General features: G+C 38.1%; 1 protein-coding gene across 3 annotated transcripts; it reads left to right on the forward strand.

Annotated features, from left to right (window-relative positions):
- Window positions 1–454: 454 nt before the first annotated feature.
- On the forward strand, window positions 455–20,831 carry Ifi44 (interferon induced protein 44). Of its 3 annotated transcripts, none has more exons than XM_021662448.2 (9): window positions 455–586; window positions 737–1,277; window positions 2,988–3,024; window positions 4,523–4,718; window positions 4,860–5,006; window positions 12,430–12,601; window positions 13,873–13,973; window positions 19,250–19,450; window positions 20,555–20,831. In XM_021662448.2, the coding sequence occupies exons 2-8, from the start codon at window positions 824–826 to the stop codon at window positions 19,430–19,432; spliced, it is 1,290 nt and encodes a 429-aa protein (XP_021518123.1). In that variant the 5' UTR covers window positions 455–586; window positions 737–823; the 3' UTR covers window positions 19,433–19,450; window positions 20,555–20,831. The 3 variants fall into 3 exon arrangements, with proteins under 3 accessions (XP_021518123.1, XP_060248488.1, XP_060248489.1); XM_060392505.1 differs by having other exon boundaries at window positions 486–586; window positions 734–1,277; XM_060392506.1 differs by lacking the exon at window positions 455–586 and having other exon boundaries at window positions 739–910; window positions 1,173–1,277.
- Window positions 20,832–21,188: the final 357 nt, after the last annotated feature.

Raw genomic sequence — 21,188 nt, forward strand, 5'->3', positions numbered from 1 at the left:
CCACTGATTCCCAAACCTGCTGGTAGGATACTTCCAGTTCCTGCTGCACTCTTCTTACGCTGTAACTTCTACAGCGTCTGCAGCGCTAACCCTGTTTCTCCTCAAGACTGATGGACTAACCTGACCTTCTTCTTGTAACCAGCTCATCATGTTGTGGAAGGGTGCTTCTGCTTGCTCATCCAGGCTCTAGGAGGGAGGCACACAAGTTTGGAATAAAACGATAGCAGAGACTAAGAGAAGCCGGGGACTTTAAGACGCATTTTGGAAGTACAATCGATTGTAATTTTGCTTTGCATGCCCACATACAGAGACTTGTTGAATTTACCTTTAAAAGACCAAACCTCAGTCCAGTGAAAGCCTGTGCTTCCCAAAAATTCCCAATACAATTTTGGGTTGATTTTGCTCTTTAAAAGTAGAACCATCGCCACTGAAGTTGGCCCAGTGCCAGTTTGGGCAGGCACACTGAATTTCAGTTTCGTTTCCCAGGTGGGAAGCTGTAGGAAGGTCTCGCTCTCCTTTTACTGAAAGCTTCCCTACCGAGACAGAAGGTGCCCTCAGAGGCTGGTTGTGCAGACTGTTCGTATAGGTATGTACCATAGCTTTCCACTTACCTTATTTGCTTAAAAACAGGAGTATTTAAAATTTTGAAAGCAAGTATTTAAATACACAGATTGGTAATGATTTCCCTGTTACCTGTTTACTTCTTGTTCGTTGGTTTCCTGTGTTCCTTGAGAAGGGAGAGGAATTGAGAACTTGCCATCCATCTGCGCGGGTGTTGGTGTTTAATGAGGACCGTGTTGGCTCTCCCACTAGACTACGAAGTATGGCCATGAGAACTCGTTTGACGTGGTTTCAAGAAAAGTGCCTGCGAAAATACTTCGGAGAAAAGCGGTTTTGTCTTCTTTATAAGGCGAGTGTGCAGGAGTTCTCTGAGCAGGATTTGCTGGAGAAATGCCAGGACCAAGGTCCTACCATGATAGTGCTTTACAATAAAAACTGTGTTGTTGGCGTGTACCTGCAAGAAGGCTTCCAGGAAAAACATGTTTCTACCACTCTTTTTGCACTTCAAAAGAGTGGATTTTCAGAATGTGCTCTACAACCATCTTTGCCAGCTTCATTGTTCTATGCTAAAAATCTTCTTGGTGATATGAATGGTTTCTTTATACTGTTAGGTCAAAAAAAGGTGACCATTAGTTCCAAGATCTGTAAAATCCTCGGACTGCCTCCTGAGCATTCTACCATGTCTGTTTTCGACTGTGAAGCCTTCCGATGCGAAGGTATGTTTGCTCAGATGAGCCAAAGAAAGTTCCCCTCTGAATGCTTGGTGGGTTCTAGATGACATACCCCTGTGGAAAAGACACCTTTGAACCCAGGCTCTTAACTCTGTACAGATGACCCACACTGACACCTGACCAAAAATTGCTAAAAATCTAGACATGAAATGAGACTGCTTAACATAAGATCAACTTTCATCAGATTTTTAATTACACTGCAAAGTGTTGTAGCTATAAGGATTATGTCACTCATGAACTCTCTGGGACTTAATTGTCTTGGGTAATGAAATCTGCAGCCCTCACTCCCCTTGCCTGTAGTCATTTGTTTTTGTGAGTTTCTCATGTTAGAGTCCTAATAATATGCTGACTTGGATTTCCTTGATTAAGCCATGAGGTTATTAGTTCATTTCAGTTTAAAAGAATCCAGCAGCTACATTAATTTGTCCTTGTTTAATGTTTTACAATTTGTATTCATAGTTTTATTGATTACCCCTTTTGTCTTTTGGGTTTTTTGTTTGTTTGGTTGATTTTGGTTTTTGGTTTCTTTCAAGACATTGTTTCTCTATGTACCAGCCCTGGTTGTCCTGGGACTAAATCTGTAGACCAGGCTAACCTCAAACTCACAGAGATCCACCTGCCTCTGCCTCTTTAGTGCTGAGATTAGAGGTGTGCTCCACCACTGCCCTACTTCTTTTATGTTCTTAAGAGTTCCTACATTATTTTTTGTTTGTTTGTTTCTGCTTTCAGACATTCCTTATTTCCTGTCATGAATGACCAATATTATCTTAAAGTTGCTGGAAGGTGTGCACATAGTTAATTTACACCTAACTACAGCTTTAAGTTTTCTCTCAGACACTGACACTATTTCAGAGAATGCTTTATACAAATCTCAAAAGTTTGCTTTTATTTTGTATATGGTCTTTATTCTTTCAAGCTTAATTATATTTTGGTCATTGAATGAAACCTTTACAACTTCAGGTTTTGGTAATTTAATGGCATTTGCTTGGAGGTTCTTTTTATGTCCCATAGTGAGAGTTATTGGAGATTAGCAAATTGATTGATTGGTTTTAGCGTTGCAAAACCAATGGTTTCAGCTTTAAATCCATCCAAAATAAGTCATTTTTAACAACTCTGAACTTAAGACTGACTGGTCTGCTCCCTCTGCACACTGCAGCACCATGGCTATCTTTGGAGTGGCTAGGCATTACCTTTGTCTTCTCTTTAGAGCCAGGAATGCATCAGTTGGATGGACAAAAATGTGTGCTTTTAAAAAGATTTATTTATATACATCTCTGCACATTGTATCTTTCAGACCTATTAACATACTTAGGGGAAATATCAATTAATATTAACATACTTAGGGGAAATATCAATGAACATTAACATACTTAGGGGAAATATCAATGAACATTAGTCTTTTTTTTGGTTTGTCTACACTTCCATGTTCTGCTCCTCTAATTCAGCAGGTTCTCCCAGTTCCAATTCCCATTAGAGCAAAGTCCACACTACCACCGAGCAGGAGGGAGAACTTGCCTGCAGACGTCCTCCTGAGCTCTTGTGCCTCCGAATGAGGCTCAGCCAGCATTTCCCACCCTTGCTTCTTTCCTATGAAAAGACTACTTACATATTTGTCTCCAGTGAGTTTGCTCATATTCATTTGACCAGCCAATCTTTGAAGAATTTATAATCTATATTGTTTGTTGTTTTCCTTAGAGTTGTTGGGTGAGAGGAAGATAAAAGGCATTACTCTGTAAGTCAATGTTTTTTAAAACATTTTATTACTCTATTACCTTTTATTATGATAATTTATGTCAACAAAATTGATTACAAATTATTAGCCACCATGTGGTTTCTGGGAGTTGAACTCAGGACCTTTGGATGTACAGCCAGTGCTCTTAACCTCTGAGCCATCTCTCCAGCCAGATTACAAATTATTAAGGCTAATCTATAGACCATCAGTGAATAACCAAAACCTGTGTCTATACTTGTTAAACAAATTGATTCTAATAATGTTAAAAGCACAGTGAGTGGAAGGGGGTTTTTTCTAATTCTATATACTTGAGGAAAATAATTTTGCCCATGTGTCTGTGATTTTTAGAATTCTTATACTAAAAGTTTTACTTTAGAATGTGCTGGGAATTATTATCAAACTGAGAATATCTATTAATGAGTTTTGAGAACATGTTAGAAATGATCTACTTCTATAAACTTCAAATATGTATTATATAACCACTTTTAAAGTTCATCATGATTAATCTTCACATTTGAAAAGGCTGATATTTATTACTAAATTTGTAAGTAAGTGAACAAAAGTGAGTGGTTTTATGACTGATCAGTGTTAGTTGCAAGCAGTGTTTTTGTTTTAATTTCTTTTACCATATGACTTAAAGTAGGGACGTGTATTAGTAATGTTTCAGTTGTTATGACAAAATATCACAATGAAATCACAACCAAAACAACATAAGGCTGAAAGGGTTTATTTCAGTTTACGATTCCAGAGGGCCAGAGATCATCATGGTAGGAAAGGTGTGGTAACAGTGATGGAAGTCCCTCCCTCTTTCCCCTGTGCCCCTCCCCTAGTTCACTGATAGGGGAGGTCCTCCTCCCCTCTGTTTGACGTTCGCCTGTGAAGTCTCATCAGGGCTGGCTACATCATCATCCTCTGTGGCCTGGAAAGCCTGTACCCCTGAGGGAGAGGTGACCAAAGAGCTGGTCACTGAGTTCATGTCAGAGACAGCCCTGGCCCAGTTACTAGGGAACCCACTTGGAAACTGAACATGCTGGAGAGGTTGTGGAGAAAGGGGAAGCCTCCTCCACTGCTGGTGGGAATGTAACCTTGTACAACCACTGTGGAAATCATCCTGCACTTTATCAGAAAATTAGGAATAGTGCTACCTCAACATCCAGCCATACCACTCCTGGGCATATATTGAAAGCTGCTAAACCATACAATGAAGGGTGTTTGCTCAACTGTGTTCATAGCAGCTTTATGTGTAATGGCTGGATCTGGAAACAGCCCAGATGTCCCTCAACTGAAGAATGGATGAGAAAGTGTGGTACATTTACACAATGGAATACTACTCAGCAATTAAAAACAAGGAAATCATGAAATTTTCAGGCAAATGGTGGGAACTAGAAAAGATCATCATGAGTGAGGTAACCCAGAAGCAGAGAGAGATTTATGGTATATATTCATTTTAAGTGGAAATTAGCGATTTAAGTTCTTAAAATTTGCTATGTTTTAATAGGTTACAGAGTAATTTATTGGATGCCCTTAGAACCTATAAGCCATATAGAGACCTGGTTCATCAAACACGAATTCTGCTGCTGGGTCCTATTGGAGCTGGAAAGTCCAACTTTATCAACTCAGTCAAGTCTGTTTTCAGGGGCAGGACCACACACCAGGCCTTGGTGGGCTGTGATATAAATGGAATATCTGACAAGGTATGTCTATTTTAGGCTAGCCAGGGTTCTTTGGTTCAAATTAAGTGTATTGGAAAAGAATGTTGCCAATCAAATTCATGTAGACTTTATTTAAATTTATAGCAAAAAGAAATGTTCTTTTCAAGTTGTTGTTTTTTTCAGTATAGGACATATTCCATCATGTCCAGGAATGATAGTGGCCCCCTGCCATTCCTGCTGTGTGACTCGCTGGGGCTGAGTGAGAATGCTGGCTTGCACATGGATGATTTACGCTGCATCTTAAATGGCCACATTCCTGACAGATACCCGGTAAGATATGGCTGATTGATTTTAAAAAATGTGTTTTTTTTTTTACTACAATTTATCCACTTTGTATCCCAGCTGTAACCCCTCCCTAGTCCTCTCCTAATCCTATCCTCTCTCTTCTACTCCCATGCCCCTCCCCCGTCCACTGATAGGGGAGGTCTTCCTCCCTTTCCGTTGATTTTTTAAATGTTGCTTTTGCCCACCATCCACCTCATACTCTGGGCTAACATTGCTGCTTCAGTACTTTAAACTGTACTTGTTCAGTTTCCTTTGTTCTTTTTGTTGGAGGCCAGCTTTGACAATCAGGGTAAACCAAGGCAGGGTGTAGAGTAGGCCACTTATCACTCAGCAGACTTTTCTCTGAGGGAACAAAGCTTCATTCACTGGGGCTGACAAAGTACTCCTTGTGGCTGGTGAGAAACTCTTTGGGGGTCAGAAAAAAAGAAAAAAGGAAAAATAATCACACACACACACACACACACACACACACACACACACACTTGGTGAATGAAGCAAGCTTCATCAAGCCCTAGCAACTTTAATATTTCTCCTATAGCTTATATATCCCAGCAAAATCCTTCAAGCAGTATAAAAATTATGATGTGATTACATTTATTTTTATCTTAGTGAATAGTTATGAAAAAAAAAACCCAGTATATTTCCCCAACACCTTTACATGAAAAAACATTTTATGTATTACAGGTGAAGAAAACTAATTATTCCCAAGAGCCTACATACATTTGTAACCAAGTAACTTATTACAGACTAACAAAGTGTAGGCAAGCAAGGCAATTTTCTCAGCTAGTTTCTCTTCGCTGTCAGGCTGCAGTTTGTAGTTAAAGAGGAAGAATCAATTATTTTATCATTTATCGTCGAAAGTGATCTTATAAACAATCTTAAAACACTCATAAACCAAACGTTTATGTAAAAAACAATCAACCATTTCTTCCTTAAGTCATCTACTCACAAACAACTTTTTATTGATCATATCAGGAAGCTGAGGGTAAGAATGGGTATAAGGAATTAATCATCAGTTTAGCAAGGGAGTCACATCAGCCAGTGTTAGTTGGACTGCTATTAGTTTTAAAAATCCCTAGCTCAAATATTAAGAGTGTGCCTTTCTAAACTTCAAATTGTTTCCTAAGAGCTACTAAAAATAAAATCTTAGCTTAACTTTACTAACAATCTACTTCTCCAAATTCTTCCTAAGGGTGGTTGCTATTGCTAACAATCTACATCTCTAAATTATTTCCAAGGGTAGTGATTGAGTCAGTTATCTGCTCCAGCATCAATGCTTGAAAAAGATCAAGCACTATTAGTGTAACACCAATGATACTGTCAAGTTTGCAGTTGGAAGCCTCCATAGAGTTTTCATACAACTCATGGATTGGGGAGGATGTGAAAACTGCAAGAGCAACAGGCAGAGCAATGCTCCGTAACAGCATCAAGTCTCAGAAGCCATTGTGGTTGTGCTGACTGGTGGGCTGCAGTCCAGGACTTCTAAAGCCATTTGTTGTTCTTCTGTCATGGGCCTTAACACCTTTTTGATAGAAATTTCACAAAGAATTTTAAAAATCTAGACGATTCTTGTGCTGCACCTATCATAACAGCCATCAATTATCTGTACTATTTTCTGTGAAAGAGACTTCCATCTGCATGAATTATATACAGGACTTCACTTTTGCTCACAGAAAATCTGAAGGTGTAAGCTTGAGGGTGTGAGAGCTTCGTGGGGTTATTAATCTCCAAACTTTCTCTCTTCTGAGCACCAAGGCATCGACATATGTATATGTATCGACATATGTATAATGTTAACCCTACATCGACATATGTATAATAGTAACCCTAATCAGGGTTACTATTGCTATAACAAAATACCATGACCAAAGAGCAAGTTGGGAAGGAAAGAGTTTATTTAGCTTTTGCTTCCACATCATCATCAAAAGAATTCAGGATAAAACTTAAACAGGGCAGGAACCTGGAGGCAAGAGCTGATGTAGAGGCCATGAAGGGTGCTGCTTACTGGCTTGTGCCTCATGGCTGACTCAGCCTGCTTTCTTATAGAACCTAGGACCACCATACCAAGAATGGTACCACCCACAGTGGGCTGGGCCCTTCCCCATTAATCAAATGGTGAGAACTAGAAAAGATCATCTTGAGTGAGTAACCCAGAAGCAGAAAAACACACATGGTATATATTCACTTAAAGTGGTTATTAGACATATAACATAGGAAAAACATGCTAAAATATATACTCCTAAAGAAGCTAAACACGAAGGAAGACCCTAGGGAAGATGCTCAATCTTTATTCAGAAGGGCAAATGGGATAGACATCAGAAACGGGAGAAGACAGGGAACAGGACAGGGGCCTACCACAGACAGCTTCTGAAAGATTCCACTGATGGAGGTATCGAAGCAGCTGTTGAGACTTATAGCCAAACTTTGGGCAGAATGCATGGAACTTTTTGAAAAAGGTGGAGATAGAAAGACCTGGAGGGGACAGGAGGTCCAAAAGGAAACCAACAGAGCCAAAAACCTGGGCCCTGGGAATCCTGCAGAGACTGATACCCCAACCAAGCACCTAAAACCCCTGCTCAGATAGAGCCCATAGACAGTCTCCCAGCGGGTTCCGTAGTAAGGGGAGCTGGGGCTTTCTCTGACATGAACTCAGTGGCAAGCTCTCTGATCACCTCCTCCTGAGCAGGGAGGGTGGAGCGGGCAGCCTTGCCAGGCCACAGAGGAGGACAATGCTGACAGTCCTGATGAGACCTGATAAGCTAGGGTCAGATAGAAGGGGAAGAGGACTTTCCATATCAGTGGACTAGGGGAGGGGTATAGGGGGAGAAGAGGGAGGAAGGGTGGAATTGGGAGGAGATGAGGGAGGGGGCCATAGCCAGGATAAAAAGTGAATAAATTATAATTAATAATAATAATTAATAAAAATTGAAAAATTCCATACAAGCTTCCCTAAATTTTGATCTTAGGGAGACATTTTCTCAACTGACTCTAGCTTGTGTTAAGGTAAAACCAGCCAGTATAGGCAATAAAGATTGAATGTTTGTTTCCCCCAAGATTTCACATGTGGAAGCTGCAGACATCAGTTTAATGACATTAATAGGTGGGGACTCTCAGAAGTATGTTAAGTTTTGAGGATGGCACCCTTGGGATAGAATTAGTGCTTTTCTTGGAAACCACAGTCAAACCTTTTTTTTTTTTGCCATGTGAGGGTACAGACTGAAGATGGATAGACATAAACTTTCTGGAACCTTGATTTTAGATTCTATGTTCACCTAAAAATGTGAGAAATTGTTTGTTTTTATGCCCCCCAAAACATTAGAAAATTTATAGCAACCTCAACTAAGTAGATGTGTGTCCATCCTTATGCTTTTCAGCCCATGCTGATGACAGGAAAATAAGATGAAGAGGAAGTCAAAGATCTGTTTTTTTCTCTAGTTTGCTTCACATTCCTAGTCATCTCTTTATTTACATGTCAAATTAATCATTAATCTTGAAGCATGAGTAGTCAATCATGATTGTATCTTTCACTGATATCTTTATATCCTTTTGTGCAGGGTGATTAAAATATACAGGAGTCTCATTTTTCATTCTTTAAGGTTTTCTTCTATTGGCATTTTTATTTATTTATTCTTTATGATATTTTTATGATTCTTATTTATTTATTCTTTATGATATAATCATTAGATATTGTTTAACATTTTGTTATGGCAGAAATAAATTATTTCTTACTCTATATCAAACTCTCTTGTTTTTCTTGACATTTATTTACACTTGTGGAAGCAAGCTTTCTTGTGATTTATTTATTTTATCAATACTTCATGTCATAATTTAATTTGTATGTTCACATATCCTTGCATTATTCAGAAATACTGTTTCAACTTTTTGATCATGGAACTTTCTTTTATTGCATAACATAGAGACAACATGCAGACATACATGCCTGAAGACAGTTTTTTTTAAATTATAGAATACTTACAATTTATAAAGTAGAAAAATAAATTAATGGATTCTCAGGTACTCAGCTTCAAAATTTTGAATCAAGTATACTGTTATTTAATCTAAGTATTTCCCATCTTCTCTTCTCCTGTACCATTTGTCCTCTTCCCCTTCTATCTGACCCTAGCTTATCAGGTCTCATCAGGACTGTCAGCATTGTCCTCCTCTGTGGCCTGGCAAAGCAGAGAAACCATAACAGTTTAAGTATAATTGGATATTATTTGTAAACAAACAAATAAATAATATTATACATATGTATAATATACATATATAATATATATGTATAATATGTATGTACATATGCATATGTCGATGCCTTGAACATATACATAATAACCATATCACAGCTCTTTTACCTTATTAAATATTATTTAATATTCAAATTTTTATCTCCTTTACTACATCATAATTTCTAGCACTTAATTTTTGAAAAAATAAATCTATTTAAACTCTTTTAGCTTATACACTCTGCTTTTCCTTGCAATTTGCTCTTTGAAAATTAATCAAACAAACAAATACATAAAGCCTGTGTGTGTGTGTGTCTGTAAACATGCCATGGTGTGAGTGGACAGGTCACAGACAAATTGGGGGAATTGGTTGTTTCCTCCTTCCATGTGGGTTCTTGGGCGCAAACTCAGGTCATCAGACTTGACAGTAAACATTTCTTCCTGCTGAGCCATCGCACTGGCTCTGCAGCTTGTCTTTTAAGAAGTTGGCATGGTTGTTTTGTAGATTCTTTATAACACAGACTCTATTTGCATTCTTAAGTATCACTTTATATGGTTCTCCACTTTCCACAGAATAAAAAAATAGTTAATGGAGTTCAGAGGAATATTCTGAAGTGGGTTCTATTTTGTGGGTGATGTGTTCATCCACCTGGAGCTGTATAATATCAGATTTTATTGATTTTTCCAATATTGTATCAACAGTGTTTAATGTGCGCATCATTTATTTATTAGAGTGAATGTGGTGATGCTCTCTTTCCATCATTATTCATCATGTCACATATGGAAAGAAAGTCCCCCATACCCACACAATTACAAAAGAAAACCAGGATATAAAAACAGGCTTAATTTTTTTTTCTGCTTTGTGAACTTTTGAAAATAATAAATTGTTTTCTGAATATTTACACTAGTGACCAGTTTCTAATTGTGAACCCAACATAAACTGACTGTATTTGATACATATTGATATATTGTAATTTTTTCATTTTCTAATGCTGGGACCAATAGGTACCTCTACAAGCTGAATCCCAGGTCCTTTGACAGAGACACAAGTCTTTTCTATGTTTCTTGCTTTGTGGTGTAACTGGAGACCCCAGCCACATCTTGTGAATTTCCAGTCCTGTATTGTGAATTAGTTGTTTCTTTACAAAGCCATGGTTTGCAGCACTGGAAAAGTTGTTGCTACTTTGTTGGTTATTTTTCCTTGTCTTTTTCAGGAAAACACAGACTTTTCTGATAAAATATCTTCTAAATTCAAAGACACATATTCAAATTCAGGACTGGAAACATTTTATTTAGTCTTTTCTAATTATATTTTATTGACTTTATTGTAATTTGAGAATTCTTGTTTTCAAACAGGAGAGTTGATAAAATATTGCATCGGCTAACTTCTCCAGCTCACACAGTAGTCTCAGAACAGATTCTGTGTAACTTAACTAATCATAGTTAATATTTTTTAGTAAAATAACAATCAAAACTGGAGACAATGTAACAATTCTAGAAGAGCTTTGTACCATGTTGAGAATGCACCATGTATCTTTATAGGGTGTACTAATTACACTGTGGTTACAGTCAGAAACAATTTAAATATCAAGTTATTCCAACTAAATAGTATGTTTAATTTGATTTATGAATTTGTTTTAGCAGTTGTTTTTTCTTTGTTTTTATATTTCTTTATTTTAAATATATAACTTATATATTTAAAGTTATATATTTAAAGTTAAGTATATATACTTATTAGTTATATATTTAAAGTTAAATTTGTAGAATAAAGAATATTCTTAATCAGTTAAAGAAACAATGTTCTTTCTCTGCTTATTCAAACAAATCCCTTTACCCTCCTATAAGAAACATAACAAATTTATAACTTTCCCTTTGTAATATGAAATAAAATGATTACACACTTGTATTTCCTCTTCTTTTAAAGAAATGGTGGTGTCTTATGGCTGACTGGTATACCATGCTTTTGCTGTCTGAATAGGCCTACAGTCAAAACACTGTGTGGATAATGTTTGTGTAGAGGAATTTTAATTCAGAACATGGTTGCACTGGCAAGAGATCACATCTAAAGACCCAGGAGATAGAGACAAGGAGATCTCTGAGTTTAAGCGCAGCCTGGTATAGAACAACTTTCAAGTAAAGAAAAGCTTAGGTCCAGGCATGGTGGTATACTCCTTTATTTGCAGCACTCAGGAGACAGAGAGATGCAGATCTCTGTGTTCTAGTCAATGTTGTTTAGGCAGTTCAGATGAGAGTGAGTTAAGAGACATTGCAGTGGAGTTAGTTTGTGACATTTCAGTCCCTGGTATTCAGAGACAGTTTTTACTGGAAGAGATTTACATAGAGATGTTGAAGAGATAACAAGCTAGACACAGGTGGAGAAAGAATGAGCTAGAAAATAAGAAGTTAGAAGATTAGAACAGATTGCTAGAGTTAGTTTGAGTCCAAGCAATGCAACTCAATAAGAAACTGGGAGAAGCCATATTGAATCAGGCAGCTTTGAGAGGAGTGTTAGCCAGAACAGATGAATTGAACCAGCCAGCCCAGAGCTGAGTAAGAACTAGAAAGCGTGAGCTCATTCAGCAGGAAATCTCAGAGGCTGAAAACATTCTAGGCCTAGGTTAGATTGTACAGAGGCTAGAAGCCTCCAGAACTAGGCCTAGGTTAGCAGACAGAGGTAGTAAGCCTCCAAGATGACAATTACTTCAGGTAAATAAAAGTTACTTTAACAGTTTTCATCTTTATGCTATTATCACTGTGAGACAGACCTAGGCAGAGCAATTGTTAGTTCAAGAATCATGCCACCATCCTCATCATGAAGCATTCTCCCTCTTCACTCACTGCGTGTTGACTCCAACTTTCTTTCTGAATGTATGACCTCTGTCTTCACACACATGGTTTCTTTTATCTAGAGCACTTCCTGTCATAACCTTATTCACTTTCTGAAGAACTCTCTTTCATTATAGGCCACAGATTATGTTGTATGCCTTTATCAGAGAAGCATTACCAGGCTGTGTCAAAGAACTACTACTCGTGCAATTACTGCCTTCTCCATCTTATGGTCAGAATTTAATATCAGATATCATTGAATTTTGTTCACATGCATAATTTATGAATAAACACACTTTGTGATGATTCCAACTTTCTTTCTAAATGCTCTGAATTCTGTCTTCTTAACTACTTCACAGTTTAATTCCGTTAAACCAATTACTCCAAACCATCCAAACTACATTCATGACCCACTGCTGAAGGACAAAATTCATTGTGTGGTGTTTGTGTTTGATGCCAATTCTGTTGAAAAGCTCTCTCATGGACTGGTGGCAAAGATCAAACAGGTTCGGAAGGATTTGATAAAACGTGGTGAGTGTTATCTCCTTTTGCTACTGAAGGTAATTTTACATAAGAATCCTGGGGTGTGAGAGGAAGCACTACAGTGCTTGCAAATGTGAGTCCTTCTGCCTCATCAGCATGGTAGTCTTTTTGGCTAGGTGCTTTATTTTTCCTCTTGGACCTTAAGGGATTAGAAAATAGAAAAAGATATTTGAGATATTCTATCCAAAAAAAAAAAAAAGAAAGAAAAGATTTATAAGATGCCTTAGTAGACAAAAGCAGCAGAAAGGCAGAAGGCAAACACAAGCTGGTGCCCACCTCTGGCTTTTCTTGGTTTTATCCATTGGAGTTGAAAAGAGTCCATCACAGATTTGGCTAAGAAGCAAGGAATGACTTACTTACCTGCCCACTGAAATGGAAAGGTTTAAAAACTTGTGCAGGGACATTTTTGTCAACACTGTGAGTAGCTTGTTCATGCGGTCACAGTGGTTTCTCTCTCTTTCCTCATATTCTGTAGCATTTTCTTTAGTCTCCATTAAAAACACATTTAGGGTTGAAGAGAACTGGCAATAATATGGGGTAAATTTTAGTTATTTCTTCCGAGAAGTGGTCTCTTGCGAAGTTTCACTTTTTAGCTTGGAATACAGGAGACATTTCATGCAGGAGAAACTCTAGTGTGTGTTGTATGTGAATGAGGTGGACGGGACTCTGGAGGTGGAGAACTCGCTAAATCCAAAACTGCCCTATTGCTTGCTTGCAGCAAAATTGATAATTTACTAACTTAGAAATGCTGATGAAAATTTTAAAGACCTCAACTGTTGTAACAGGTCACAGTAGGAAAATCACGGGAAGGACTCAGCAGGAAAAGTGCTTGCCTTATAAGCGAAGCATGAGGACCAGAGAACTTTCAGATCCCCAGCATAAATGCAGGATGTGCATGATGGGCTGCCTGTAATCCCAGGACTCAGGAACAGAGACTGGGAATTGACAGAGAAAGCTGGCTAGTTACACTAGCTGAACTGGGGAGCTCTGGTTTCAAGAGATGACCCTCCATCGGTATATAGAGTTCAGAGTGAACAGTGAAGGTTGTCAGATCTCCACCTGCACACATGAGCTAGCCCAACCCCCAGCCCCTCCCACAACTACAACTTCATCCATTTATAGTCAGTATGGGAATGTCTTGAAGTTTTTTCTTTTTGATGTTAGTATTTATTTATTGAGACATAATTCACATAAGTCAAGTATAAAGAAGTGCTGTTGATGTCTGTCAGGATAAAATCCTATGTCTTTCTTTAATGCAGGCATACTCCATTTGGCTTTGCTTACACATGTGGATAGCCTGGATCTGATTACAAAAGGAGACCTGATAGACTTATACAAATGTATACCTGTGCTTCACAAGGTAATAAGAGTTCTCTGAGGAATGTCATTGATACGCATAATATTCAACCTCATATAAAAAAACAACAAATAACTACTAAACTGAAGAAGAATTAAAATAATTGCCAAAATAGGATACACTTCCTAGGCTTAACATATTGAATGTCCATACAATTTATCTATGTGTTAAACTTTGTTTAATTACATTTGCTGCAATTCAATTTAACAAATATTTGACTTATTTATGATCAAACCAATACTATAGCCTCTAATCTGATCACAGCTAATAAAGACAATTATTGTACTAAAAAGCTTATAATTTTATAGACAGAGGTGAGGGTATAGAAAGAGGAAGAAGAAAAATAGGCAGAGGAACATGACATGATTACATATGATAAAAATCATGTAAGAAAATGGTGAAGATCAGAGGAACATGACATGATTACATATGATAAAAATCATGTAAGAAAATGGTGAAGATCAGAGGAACATGACATGATTACATATGATAAAAATCATGTAAGAAAATGGTGAAGATCAGAGGACTATGACATGATTACATATGATAAATATCATGTAAGAAAATGGTGAAGATAATGTGTCTTGATGGCTTGAAGGAAAAGAATGTCACAGGGGATGACTTTACTGCAAAAGTGACACTGAGAGACACTGTCCAAGCATTTTAGTAAAGGAAAAGACAAAAAGAGGAAACAATTTTGGCAAGGGAAGTATGAATTTAAGTCTCAGAGTATGAAAACGTAGCATGTCTGAGACACATGGAGTTCTCAATGTAATGGACAACTAAATATTTGAAATAGACAGAAATACAGAGGCTGGAGGTGACGACGCTTCATTTTATGATCTTACATCATAGAGAACCATAGACATTAGAAAGTTGCCATATAGTCAACATTAAGATTTCTGTACATCAACATAACTGCAGAATAGATTGGAGGCAAAAAGATGCAGAGGCATGTCAAGATAGGCCATACTTATCCACCATTATATATGTGATGGACTTTTCATTTCTTTTTAATTTAATTTAATTTATATATTTATTTATTACAATTTATTCACTTTGTATTCCTCTGCAGCCTCCTCCCTCATCTCCTCCCAGTCCCACCCACTCTCCCTCTTCTCCTCCTATGTTCTTGCCCTAGTCCTCTGGTAGGGGAGGACCTCCTCCCCTTCTATCTGGTCAACCCTAGCATATCAGGTCTCATCAAGGCTGGTTGCATCTTCCTCTGTAGCCTGGCAAGGCTGCACTCCCCAAGGGGAGGTGATCAAAGAGCTGGCCACTGAGTTCATGTCAGAGACATCACCTGTATCCCTTACTAGGGTACTCACTTGGAAATTGAGTAGCCTACGGGCTTCCTTTGAACAGGGGGTCTAGGTCCTCTCCAGGCATGGTCCTTAGTTGGAATATTGGTCTCTGCAGGGCCCCCTGGGTCTAGGTGGTTTGGCTCTGTTGTGGAGTTCCTGTCCCCCTCGCCCCCGAGGTTTTTCTAGCTCCCTCTTCTTTCATAAGGATTCTGGTACTCTACCCAAAGTTTGATTATGAATCTCAGTATCTCTTTCAATACCCTGGTGGGTAGAGTCTTTCAGAGGTCCTCTGATAGACCACACTAGCAAGGCTACTGACATAGGTACAATTATCACTGTGTGACAGAGGAGGAGACAAAATGAACTAGAAGCAAGTCTTTGCCAACATTTATTTAATAGTGATAAGAAATGACAATGCTAAATTGACAGCCTCGTTGATCTATGTTCAGGATAAACTAGGGCAAAAAAAGAATTAAATATTAAGCTGATCTAATAAAACCGGTTTATCCTGGACATGCCTTGCGAAAGGAAACTGGAATTTGTAGACATTAGCCCATGTGTGTTAAAATGGCTTCAGTTTTGTAGGAATCCCTGTAGAACGGGAGTTGCTATACATTTTGTTTGTTTTGAATTGCTGTCTTCCTGACATCCCGGCTTTGTACTCTACACATGAGCAGAGACTGCTTAGGACCATCTGACCTCATGTGTCCAGCTCATGTCAAAATTTATGCTCATGTCTACAGCAATCTTCATGATTGGTCCTCTTGTTACTGGCCTTACTCTGCCACTTTCAGTTCTTTCCTGGTGATGCCTCCTTATTCATGGTCCGAGGAACCCGCCCTCTTCCCTTTTATCTCCCTCTCTCCTTCTGTCTCTTCCTCTCTTCTCCTCCTCTTCTTCATCTCCAGTTTTGCTTCACTTCCCTCCCCATTCCATTTCTTTTTTAAGAGTTCTCACTTTTTTCTGTACAATATATTTTGATCATGTTTTCCCTTCCTCCAGTTCATCCTATTTACTCTCTAACTTCATATCCACCCAACTTTCTGTTCTCTCCCTGCCAAAAAAAAAAAAACAAAACCTAGACAACACAACACAACAAAAACAAAGAATCACAAAAGCAAAATCAAACATACCAAATACTGATGATGATACATTAAAAAAAACTCTACAAAACAAAAACCAAATCAAACAAACAAAAGACCAATAAGACAAAAAAAATTAGCCAACACAAAATAAAAGAAAACACAAACAAACAGAAAACAATGAAGTTTGTTTTGTGTTGGCCAACTGTTCCTGGGCATGGGGCCTCGCCTGGAATGAAGGTGATAAGCCCAGTGACACTTCACTGGAGAAAACTAAGTTTACTTTTGCCAGGAGGTATCAATTCCAGATAGCTCCTTAGTTACGGATGGCACTTTAAGTTCACTTCCACCTTTCAGTGCTAGTATTTTCTCTTGCTTGAACCTGTGTAGGCCTTATGCATTCTGCCACATTCTCTGTGCATTAATATGTGTGTCATGTCCTGTTGTGTCTGGAAGACACTGTAATTATTGCAGTCATCTATCACTTCTGTTTGTTACAATTTCTGCCTCCTCTTCTGTATAAAATCCTGAGCCTTGAGAGGAGGAGTCCAATGAAGACATCATGTTTAAGGCTGTGTGCTCCAAAGTCTCTAATCCTCTGTACACTGTAGTTTGATTCTTTGTGTTAGTTCTTATCTACTGTAAAAAGAAGCTTCTCTAATGTGGGTTGAGTAAGGCAAAGTGTCATGGTCTTAGTGGTAATATAATGGTGTTTTGCTTAGAAAGTCTCCTGTGCTAATGAGTTTATGGTTATGCCATAAGTTCTCTTCTTCTTCTTCTTCTTCTTCTTCTTCTTCTTCTTCTTCTTCTTCTTCTTCTTCTTCTTCTTCTTCTTCTTCTTCTTCTTCTTCTTCTTCTTCTTCTTCTTCTTTGCAGTAAGATATACTTTTATTTTTATTAACTTTTGTTAACTTTTTTTTTAAAAAAGTTAGTTTTTTTTAACTTTTATTAATTACACTTTATTCACTTTGTATCCCCCATTCACTTTGTTGCCCTCCCCTCCTAATCCCACCTTACCTTCCCCTTCTTCATGAATGCCCCTCCCCAAGTCCACTGAGAGGAGAGGAGGTCCCCCTCTCCTGCCTTCTGATCTTAGTCTATCAGATCTCATCAGGAGTGGCTGCATTGTCATCTTCTGTGGCCTGGTAAGGCTTCTTCCCCCCTCAGGGCAACTGTTGGGCAGAGTGCATGGAATCTTATGTAAGAAGTGGGAAATAGCAAGATCTGGAGAGGACAGGAACTCCACAAAGAGAGCAACAGAACCAGAAAATTTAACACAAGGAACTTCCCAGAGACTCATACTCCAACCAAGTACCATGCATGGAGATAACCTAGAACCCCTGCAGAGCTGTAGCCCATGGCAATTCAGTGTCCAAGTGGGTTCCATAGTAATGGGAAGAGGGACTGCCTCTGACATAAACTGATTGGCCTGCTCTTTGATCCGTACTTTCTCTTCTATGAGATTCAGTGTATTTGGTCTTAAATTGATATACAAAACTTGATTTAAAGTTGTTACGTGCACAGTGGTAAATATGGATCTATTTTTTATTCTTCTACACACAGCCACAGTTTGACCAGCACCATTGGTTGAAGATGCTGTTGAAGAAGCGTATTTCTGTCTTCTTTAACCAACAGTCAGGTGTCCATAGGTGTCTAGGTTTATGTTTGGGTCTTCCATTTGTTTCCATGATCAATGTGTCTGTTCTTTCTTTCTTTCTTTCTTTCTTTCTTTCTTTCTTTCTTTCTTTCTTTCTTTCTTTCTTTCTTTCCTTTCTTTCCTTCCTTCCTTCCTTCCTTCCTTCCTTCCTTCCTTCCTTCCTTCCTTTCTTTCTTTCTTTCTTTCTTTCTTTCTTTCTTTCTTTCTTTCTTTCTTTCTTTCTTTCTTTCTTTCTTTCTTTCCTTTTCTTTCTTTTTTTTTCAAGGAAGCTTTTCTTTGTGTAGCCTTGGCTGTCTGAACTTGCTTTGTAGACCAGGCTGGCCTTGAACTTACAGAGATTTACCTGCCTCAGTCTCCCTGAGTGCTGGGATTACAGGAATGTGCCACTGTGCTCAGCTTCAATATGTCTGTTTTTGTGCCAATACCATATGGATTTTTATTGCTGTAGCTTGGTAACACAACTTCAGATCAGGGATGATGCTACCCCTTACCAGTCCTTCAGTCATCTTATTCAAGATTGTTTCTGTGAACTTGTTTTGCTTTTCTTTTTCTTTTTTGTATGTGTGTTTTCATATGAAGTTAGAGATGTTTTTTAATTTTTGTAAATAATTATGTTGGGATTTTGATGGGGATTGCATTGAATCTGTTGATAGATTTTGGTAGGCTGGCCATATTTACACTATTAATCCTACTGATCCATGAACATACCATTTGTTTTTAATTCAAGTTGAATATATTAATGCATTTTAAATGAAAAATTAGTGACATTGGAACTTGGTGTGAAGATCTTCAAGAAAGTACTGCAGAGGATATAATTTCTGTTTTTCAAAAATATAGGAAAACGATCACCAAACTCTTTTATTACTTCTCTTATAATTTATATTGATATTAGATTTTTACTCTTTTTTTTTTTTACTCTGAAAAACATCCTCTGAGAGGTTGGGTGTATGTTTCTGTGTGTGAGTGTACATGTGTGCTCATGCTTGTATGTGTAAAATTGCTTATGTGTATGGATGTCCTAATTCAACGTTAGGTCTTTTCTCCATTTCATTTCCTGAGACAAAGTCTCTCACTGAAGTTGGAGCTCACTTATTTGGCTGAAATGGTAGAGCAGCGAGCCTCTGGGATCTTCCTGGCTCTTCTCTAGCATTGGCATCTGTTTTGATATGTGTTGTCATGGACCAAACTCTTGTCCTCACTTTCACACAGCTCTGGGTTTTAAATTTTGTATTTCAGCTAAAAGCAGTCCATAGAGACTTTGGTTTCGCCTTTTCTGACATCTTGATGGTTAGTAATTATGTTGCGGAATGGGAGCTGGACCCTGTGAAGGACATTCTGATCCTCTCTGCGCTGAAAGAGATCCTGCACACTGCAAATGAGTTCTTAGAGGATTTGCCTTCAAACACACAAGTAGACTAGGGATCTCCGAGCTTGAAGGTATAATCAGTTGGCTACTTCTTGTGTGGGTCTGATGTTTTCCTGGGAGGTCTGCTTCTTTGGGCTGTCTGCATGTGAGTAGCCCTGACCTTTAACCTACTGGCTGAAAATATTCTCTGCACATTTTTTCCCTTCCTTCCTTCTTCCTCCAATCTGTCTTGGAGAATCTTCATAACCTCACTGTTGTTTTAAAAAGAAAATTATGAAATGATCTATATCTCCCACTGCCTGAAAAGTCTGTGTTCACTCTTGCCCTCTTCTTTCCCACTGGGCTGCCTTGCTTGGGATCTAGAACTGGATTGGATCAGCACTGTCTCTCATCAGCTGTGATCTTACAAGATCTGTCCCTTAGGACCAAATGCATCTGATATAATACATACATAAGTATGAAAGATAAATATAATTATCTAAAGATCTAGTAACCAAAAAAATTAGGAAAAATGTTTTTTGAGGCTAGCCTAATTTGCCTAATAGATTATCTTTGGTTGCATCCATTTTTCTGGGAATAACTTAACTTTTTCTTTTGTAGCTGAAAGGCATATGTGTGTGTGTGTGTGTGTGTGTGTCTGTGTGTGTGTAATCAGCTCATTTTCTGTATTCATTCCTCTACTGTTGAACATCTAATTAGCATCCATCTTTAGCTATTGTAAATAGTGGTGTACTGTTCAAGTCTGAAAGTATTTTTGTGACATTTGACATTTTTTGCGTGACTTTTTGTCCCCCTCTATCTCATTTACTTCTGCTTCATTTACTGTAGTTCCCCCTGGGTAAATAATTATTATTTGTGGTTATACAGTCAATTTTAGTATCAAACTGTGCCTGGCATATGTTGCACTGCTGCTATTGTATATTAAATAGAAGTTTAGATTTATTTAAATTTTATCTAAACACATAAAAGCGCTATATTCTGTTCATTTACTGCCAATTTTGAAAGAACTGGGAAACTCTCATCCTGCTAGCCGTCTGACTCTGTCACCATGGGCTCTCCAGTTCTCTTTCTTAGGGTGTGCAGAGTCCTAGCCAGGGTGAGCTTAATTCTCTAGCATCCTTCTAGTTGCTACTTTCTAGAAACCCACTAAGAACATTTTGTTTCTCTTTTCTTAGGTATCAGAAGGGAAATGTTCCCTTGCTGCAAAAAGAAAAATAAGAAAATTTATCATATAGTAATAATTAACCCCTCAACAGAAGAGTGAGAAAACAGGGGAGGAAGAAGGAGCTGAGTCTGTAAGGCATTATAAGTGTGCCAGGAAGAAGCACATGTACAAAATTACAGTGGGTTTGATAAAAAAAATACGGTAAAAGTAATTACTTATGAAAATAACTCCTGTTGGATTTATGTTCTGCATCTATGAAAAATAAAAATGATTTATTGTTAAAACAAGTCTAAGTCTAACTAAAGTATGTGTCATTTATTTTCAAATTCTACTATTGTGATTGAGTTATAAGTGACAAAACTCAACCTGAATGATGTGTATAAAAAGATGATTATGGTAGAGACGTAGGGTAGAAGAAAGTCAGTGACTAATTCAGTGACATTCCACTGTATGCGTAGGTCAGCGCCTAGCCCAACATTCATCAGCAAGGCTTCCTTTGGGAGCTTCTGGGAGAGGTGAAGAGACCCAGGGTAAAATAGTAAGTAGGAAGAGAGCCAAAATTGGAGATCTCCATTGGGTCCCTTCCCTTGGAGCCCCAGAAACCCTGAAGAAGAGGGGAGGAAGAATTGTAGGAACCAGAGAGG

This window comes from Meriones unguiculatus, chromosome 10 (genome assembly GCF_030254825.1).
Source record: "Meriones unguiculatus strain TT.TT164.6M chromosome 10, Bangor_MerUng_6.1, whole genome shotgun sequence".
NCBI classification, from domain to species: Eukaryota; Metazoa; Chordata; class Mammalia; order Rodentia; family Muridae; genus Meriones; species Meriones unguiculatus.

What these genes read in the sequence shown, in the direction of transcription:
- Ifi44 (XM_021662448.2), top strand. Translation starts at nt 824, where the DNA reads ATGGCCATGAGAACTCGTTTGACGTGGTTTCAAGAAAAGTGCCTGCGA. An exon ending in TAAATGGAATATCTGACAAG is followed by an intron (nt 4,719 to 4,859) that starts GTATGTCTATTT and finishes TGTTTTTTTCAG; the next exon opens with TATAGGACATATTCCATCAT. An exon ending in ACATTCCTGACAGATACCCG is followed by an intron (nt 5,007 to 12,429) that starts GTAAGATATGGC and finishes ACTACTTCACAG; the next exon opens with TTTAATTCCGTTAAACCAAT.